This window comes from Gossypium hirsutum, chromosome D10 (genome assembly GCF_007990345.1).
Source record: "Gossypium hirsutum isolate 1008001.06 chromosome D10, Gossypium_hirsutum_v2.1, whole genome shotgun sequence".
In the NCBI taxonomy this organism is placed as follows: Eukaryota; Viridiplantae; Streptophyta; class Magnoliopsida; order Malvales; family Malvaceae; genus Gossypium; species Gossypium hirsutum.
Genome location: NC_053446.1, coordinates 15,015,304 through 15,023,370, shown reverse-complemented (window position 1 = coordinate 15,023,370; position 8,067 = coordinate 15,015,304). Strand labels below are relative to the sequence as shown.

Sequence of the window (8,067 nt, the reverse complement as noted above, 5' to 3'; positions counted from 1 at the left end):
AGTGCTCAAATGAAAATATGTTTGTGCTCATGAAAGTATGGTAAGGTTTAAGATATGCAATTTCTTATGAAATGAGTTATCGTGTGATTAATTCGAAAATGGTCTATGTTTAAATGCACTAGCTTGTAGTTATGGTTGAATGATATGCTTATGACTGGTGTGTTATGCATATGGAATGAGTGTGAAAAGTAAAGAAACGCAAATGAAAATAAAGAAATTTTAAAAGAGTTAAAGTTGTTTAAAATCCTACTATGCTAGGAATAATATGTATAAGTAATACTGTAGATTTATTCGCTTAGTGAGTTGTTAAATATAACTTCATAAGTATTGTGGTATCAATATTGGATTATTCTTGATAAGTATAAATTTCATATATGAAAAGAAGTATTATGATTAAAGTTTATACGAGCTTACTAAGCATTCATTGCTTGTGTATTTATTTTCCTTTACTTTTCAGATTATTAAAAGCTCGACTGGGTTGAAAGTTTGTTGGAGTTGTATCACACTATCCATCGGTTCTATCAGTACTTTCGAATGTTTTGATTTTGATTATAATGGCATGTATAGGTATTTTGTTTAATGATGGCCTATATGTAATTTTTTGAGTTTAGCATTTATTTTGGCTTTTTTTGGATGTCTAATTATGGCTTGTTGATACGTGTAATGTTGATTGTAGATTGACATTGAATTGAGTGAGAAATATGGCTTGTAAATGGCTTATTTTCGTCCACACGGGCGTGTGTCTCAACCGTGTGTGACACACTGCCAAGTGACACAGCCGTGTGTCCTTGTATCTTAAATTTGCACAAAATAGAATGCACACACGGTCTAGCACACGGGCGTGTGACTTGACCGTGTGACCCAAGTCAGTATACTTACACAGGCACGGGCACGGACGCGGGCTGAGACAGGGCCGTGTGTCCCTATTTTGAATGCCCACACAGCCTGAGACACGGACGTGTCTCCAAACTGTGTGAGTCACACGGCTGTGTGACCCTTGTAATGTTGAAAATTTTAAATTTTTTAAAAAATTTTCTGAGTTTTTGACTTAGTCCCTATTTGTTTCTAGTGCATAAATTTGAGCCTCAAGGGTTCGTTTAAGGGACAATATGTATGATTTTGATTGGTTTCTAATATGAATGCTAGATGAAATGAAATGTCTGATAATTAATTTGTAAACTTTAGTAATGTTCCGTAACCCTGTTCTGACGACAGATTAGGGTTAGGGGTGTTCCATGTTCACATAGAACTCGCATAGAAAACTTCCAAAAACACAGGTTGTAAAATCATGCTTTTTTAAACATATATTTAAAAACACAATCACGTACCTTGAAAATAGAGTTTATAGAAAAGCTTACTTTTGGAACTTAGTTTTTAAAAGCCATAAACTCCTAAAAACATAATGGTTCACACACAAATGGCGATCCTTGAACACTCACTGATTAGCTGAGAATTTAAACAAGTTTTGCTTTTCCTTTGTCCGTGCTAGTAGATGGTTTGGCTGGTTCACAACATGCATAAACATGCACAAATTAGTTAACAAGCACACAAAATTCAAACATACAATCGAACCTAGTTTCTTGGACAATTAACCCTAGTAGTACAGAGGTTTACCTTGGTTTCTAAAAACTTTGGTTCAAAATAGAGACTTGGCAAAAAGAATAATCGATGAGAGAACTTTCCACGGGAAGGACTTAATTTATAGGCACTAAGTGTTTTAGTACTCTTAGTACACCTTACTTGGCTTAGGAAAAAGGTTACGTGCATGGATAGTATTCTAACTGAAAAACAAGTTAACTTCCTAGTTCAAGTGTAACTCAACCTATACTGGTGAACCCCAGCTCGCCAAACCTGTTGGCGAACCCTCCTTACCATGCCCATAGGTGCATACTGCTCACCGATCTTGTTGGCATACTCTACTGAAAGTCTTATGACAGTCACCAATTTGTTGTACCACTGGCGAACCCCCTGCTTGCAAAGTCCTAACTTCCAGGCCCTATCTCGAGATGTTACAGTCAATTCTTTTTCTTAATTTAAAGTTGTTTTTTTATTAAATTTTATAATTGTATGAAAATACATAAATACCTTATACTAGTATATATTAATTGTTTAAAATATAATTTTTAGTAATTTATTTAATTAAATTGATGTTGAGTTGACTCATGACATCTATTTAGTTCCATGCTCAAATAACAATATAAATATAATTTTAACCTAATAAGAAATTTTATTATTTTATAATAGTATATTCCCAAAAAAATAATTTTCACAAACGAGAATATAAAAAGAAAAGAAAAGAAAAGAAAAGAAATTGTGGTTATATTTTATATTGGATTAATAAACTAATAGATTTTTTTTTGGCCATAATAAAGTAATAGATTGCACACATTTTTCTGTGTTGTTATTTCTTAATAATTTGGTCATGAATAACACTATCTTGGCTGGCTTTTACAACAAAACCTTCATAAAAAAATATCCCCAAATATATAATGAAGGGTAAACCTCCATTTTTTTAAAATTTTCTAAAGATTTAGAGATCCTCATTTAATCTTGGACCGTGTCTCAAGCTCTTCTATAAACTTCATCATACGACATAAACAAAACCAAAAAACAAGAACACTTGGAATTTTAATAAAAACAAAACAACTGTAAATCATTATTCTCTTTTCTTTCAAACTTTTTTTTCTCTTTTTGCGAATCTTAATCATTTATTCCGTACAATCTTTTAAGCCAAAAGACAAAAGATAGGCAAAATCAAGATAGTTTCTCTCTCATGCATTCTTTTGTTTTACCATTCATGTTGGAAATCACCCATGTTTTGGCTACTTAATTGCTTCAAAATTCACCATTTTTTGTTTATAAGAAAATCTTCATTGTTATCAGAGAGTTGAGCAGCAAAAACATGGAGGAGTTTTCGCCGGAAAGGAGATCAGGTTGTGGGATATTAAATGCAGTATTTGGGAAGCGTAATTTTTGGCCTAGGAGGACTACTTCAACAGGTTCTTTGCATATTATTAACAACAACAACAACGTCATCAACGACAAAACTGCAGCCAACTCAAACACAAAGCGGCGGCGAAGTGGCTCTGATGAGACGGAGTTTTTCGGACCGGAAGCGCCGCCATTAAAACCCTCCGTGAAATCGGTCCCAAATCATCCTAAGCCCCACCAGCAAAACCTGGTTCAGAAACCCGTTGTAGAACCGAGTAGAGCAACAACGACTGCTACCCAAGGATATGGCAACGGCAACCTTGGTCGAAAGGTGCCTAAGGAAACCATTAGTATCTCCGGCGAGCTCGAAAGCATGATCGTCGATCATCAAAAATCCAAAGGCAACAGCAATCTCCTTCGAGCTTCATCCAGTAACATGATGATTTATGGCAATTTAGGCAACTTGAGGCAACCTGCTGCAGGAGGGAACACTACCACCAATTCATATAGCGTTGCAAAGGACAATGTTTCGACGCCTAATGGGAAATATCCCAACACCGTAATGGGAAATGTAGTGAAGAAACCGGTTGAAGAAAAACGCAAGGAAGAACAACAACCAGCTTCTCTTTGTCGAGCTCTATCAACCAGAATGGATCCCGAACAGTTGAAATTCATGGGCAATGAAGATTATAAGAATGGGAGGTTCGGAGAAGCTTTGGCTTTGTATGAAGCCGCCATTGCTATTGATCCCAATAAAGCTTCTTATCGAAGCAACAAAAGTGCAGCTTTAGCAGCTTTGGGAAGGGTTCTTGAAGCAGTTTTCGAGTGCAGAGAAGCCATTAAAATTGAACCTCACTATCACAGAGCTCACCATCGTTTAGCTAACTTATATCTCAGGTAACCAAAAACAAACCCAAATTCTTCTCATATAATATTACTCAACTCATTAGTTCCCATATGTAATTGTATAGATTAGGGGATGTGGAGAAAGCTATATATCACTACAAGCATGCAGGCCTTGAGGCTGATCAAGACGACATTGCCAAAGCTAGAACTGTTCGGACACATTTAAACAAATGTACTGAAGCTAAAAGGCGACGAGATTGGAACAGTTTGCTAAAAGAATCAGATTCCGCCATTAATGATGGTGCCGATTCAGCTCCACAGGTAACTTACATCTTATCAAAATTTAGCAATATTATGATCTCTTGTATAAATTTTATATATAACTTTGCTTTCTTGGTTTTGTTAAGATATTTGCATTGAAAGCTGAGGCCTTGTTAAAGCTCCACAGACACCAAGATGCCGATAAAACATTATTGGGAGGTCCAATTTTCAATTTTGATGACTTAAATAAATACTTTGGCCCAATTGGTAACGCCAATTTGCTGGTTGTTCGAGCTCAGGTGGATATGGCCGCCGGCAGGTTGGTGTTTCTTTCTTCAATATTATTTCAAGAAGAATTTTGTTTGAATAAATTCAAGAAAAAAATAATTCCTTAATTATATTTTATTTCGTAAACAACACGTTAACTGGGGCTTTTAAATTACAATAACTTTTTTTTAAAAGCATAAACGGTTTATAGATAAAGGTGATTGATGAGATGATAGAGAAATGTGGGGAATATGTGATCTTATGCTTAATGAATGTTGAAAAACAACTCAAAAGTCGAACTTCTGTAGGAAAAAGAGCAAACAAAAAGAGGGTAAAGGTTAGAGGTAGCAAGATTTAATCTTTACCTACCAAATGGGCTAAATTTGCACATAAATGATTGGATTAGGGTTAATTACTGTGAATGTTATGGCAAGCCACCTACTTTCCCACCCTTTTTTTTCAGTTGTGTTGAAGGTTGACATTGTTTTTGCTTTATCCATAATTGTATCTAAGGGCTTTTTACATAATTTTCCTTTCTTTTATTTTTAAAAGTCACACACAACATTGGAAATGTTTATATATAGATCTACCACTTACTCTTGCAGAAGTTCAAACCTGAGTAGATTTTATGGGTGAATAATCCTTCATATTACAGGGGTTCAAACTTAAATTTTTAATTAAAATTAAGTTTATTTTATCCAAAAATTGAATAAACAAAAATCATGATAAAATCTAAAGATAACCTTAGGTTAGGAAAAAATTAATATATAAATTTGAACTCAAACTTATTTGATGTTAAGGTTTAAAGATAATTTATGATTATCATATCTCAAGTATTTGGACAAAGTTTAAATTTTGAAGTGTCATTATTGAGAGGACTATATTTATATATCACTTTCAAACTGAATAGGATTAGGATTAGTCTTAGATTATAAAATGAAAGACACCTGTTGGTTATAAATAAATTGGATTAAATATGTCAAGTTTAAATATTTAGATACATAGAAGATGCAATTTTTACCATCAACTCTCTGGTTTAAAAATGTAAATTTATTTAATCATCATCAATAAAATGGCAAATTAGAACATTTAAAAAATTGATTTTTCAAATAGCATTGTTAAGCAACTAGTAATGTTGTTGTTTTAAATGATGGTGTGAAGATTTGATGAAGCATTGGGGGCGATTCAACGAGCCGTTAAGCTGGATCCGAACAACAAAGAAGCAAACACCGTAATGCGAAAAGCGAGAGCAGTAGCGGCGGCTCGATCCAACGGCAATGAGCATTTCAAGGCATCAAAATTCTCGGAAGCATGCTTGGCATACGTGGAAGGGCTGGAGCATGACCCCCACAACGCCGTCTTGTTGTGCAACCGAGCCGCTTGTTGGTCCAAACTTGGTCACTTGGAAAAGGCAGTTGATGACTGCACCCATGCCCTCAACCTCCGCCCTGCCTACACCAAGGCTAGACTACGACGAGCCGATTGTAATTTCAAGGTGACACACTCCAACAACTTGCTTGCCCAACACTTAAAATAATTGTGTTGTACCATAATCTAATATTAATAATTCTCAACTTGATACATGTAATATAGATGAAGAAATGGGAAGCTTCAATACAAGACTACACAATTTTGGTAAAGGAAACACCAGACAACGAGGAGGTGAAAAAGGGATTGTCCCAGGCTCAAATGCAACTTAACAAGCAAAATGGTGAAGTTGTATAAAGACAAAGAAGATAGTGTAGGATGAGTACGAGGCTTATGAACGCCAAAGATATGGGCCAGACATGGACAAAACTGAAACAAAGAAAGAAAAAGCAAAGAGAAAACTTAATTGCATCGAAACAAAGGGACCAAGCCGACTAGGATTTCGTGATGTATGGTCGCCTGTTTGGCAGCAAACGTTAAATTAGGGTTAAAAAAAGATGGTCTTCTAGGATGGAACAAAAAAGTTGCTTTTGTTATTTGTGAGGAATTTGAATGGGAAATTTTGATATATCACTCAGAATGTGACCTTTAATATTTCGTAACTATTTGATTTTTATGTGTATGAAAAATTATTCTACCATATCAGTTATAGGCCCAACCAATTAAACTTATCCATATCACTTTTTTTTTCCATGCCACACTTACAACTAGGCAAAAATAAAAACAACTAAAACCTTTGTAAAAAAACCCTATTGGGTATTGCTCGTTGGGAGACCTGCATATTCATTGAAAATTTGCATTTTTTATTCATAAAAAATTATAAATGCAGAACTAAATTTGATCAAAGATTGATTGTTTATTTCGCCATTTGGGTCTCAAATCAATTCATAGAAAATATCATCACTTTTTTTTTTCTTGAAAGTGGCTGCATAATTGCAACACCATGCCTGCACATGAGCCTTTTCTTGTTTGATCAAAATTTAACCCAAATCTCACTGGACTTAATTGATTTGTTTTTGAGCAATCCTCGTTCTTAATTGATGATCCCACCAACATTCTCATTTCTCTTCCCCAAGTTTGCTTAATGACTCTCTTACTCGCTTCTTTAGATCTTGTTGAAGATACTAAATTTCTTTTGTCTTCTTCATCATCATCATCATCACATCATCTATTCTATCAATAATAGTTAAAGATATCAAGGCATTGATTTTTTTGAAAATGGTTAGTTTAAATTTTCTTGTTTTTCAAAAGTTTCAGACAAATTTTTTCTCCAATTTTAGTTGGGATGAAATGAAAATAAATGCTGATATGATGTAAATTAATGGTTTAAATTATTTACATAATATATTCCATAGGAAAACAATCAAATCTTAATGCTAGTTTAAAACGGCACGGAGTAATTGAAGCTTTAGTTTCGCATGGACATGTTTACAGAGTTAAGTTGCGGCATAGACAAGTAGGTTTCGGTGGAGATGCCTACTATTAGTAAAATTTAGTTATGATAAAATTGTAAAACTTACATGATAATAAAATTATTTTCGTTTAACATTCATTCTGCTAAAATGTTTAAAACTTTTACATTAAAATATAATAATAACTAAAATGATTACGGAATTATAATGTAGATCACTACAAACAAATTACCACAAATTGTCACTAAAAATAAAACTCCGTCAATATAGGTCTAATAACTTTATTCTGACGGTCAAAAGGGTTGAAACATGTAACGTCAATATACCCTTTTATCGTGAAATACATGACCATCCGAAATAAGTCTAAAGGTCTATATCGACAGTTTGAGCATCACTAAGGTAACAATTCACGGTATAGACATTGTCTGCTATGTTGATTGCTTGGCACATATTCCTACGGATCACCTGTATAAAATTGAAAAATGTATATGTATTAAAAGAAATCAATATAAAATAATGAAGTTATGTCATGGTTTACCATCTTCATCTTCAGCTTGTCATCAACCAAACCAACTATATAGTCCAAATAAAGTCTTTCACATATTCCTCTGGAGTATCACCTGTATAAAAATGGAATATTTATATATATATGAATTAAAAGAAACCAAATAATGAAATTAATATAAAACAATGAAGTTATGACATAGTTAATCATCTTCATCTTCATCAAGTTGATGATGTAACTTGAAGATCGGTTTTTCGGACGTTTTGGACCACTACTATCATTAGGTATCTAAAAATTTTTACGAAGAAAAGATATTCAATATTCAGAATTTTACATAAAATGATAAATAAAAGCCTAAACTATATTACCTCTTTGATGATCACACGAGTAACAGTTAGAACATTCACATTGCCGTCA

General features: G+C 33.8%; 1 protein-coding gene across 1 annotated transcript; it reads left to right on the top strand.

Moving 5' to 3' along the window:
• Window positions 1-2,647: 2,647 nt before the first annotated feature.
• Window positions 2,648-6,303, top strand: LOC121222280 (TPR repeat-containing thioredoxin TTL4). The gene is made up of 5 exons (XM_041102577.1): window positions 2,648-3,828; window positions 3,903-4,098; window positions 4,185-4,357; window positions 5,467-5,800; window positions 5,899-6,303. Exons 1-5 carry the CDS (start codon window positions 2,903-2,905, stop codon window positions 6,028-6,030), a joined length of 1,761 nt encoding a protein of 586 aa, XP_040958511.1. The 5' UTR covers window positions 2,648-2,902; the 3' UTR covers window positions 6,031-6,303.
• Window positions 6,304-8,067: the final 1,764 nt, after the last annotated feature.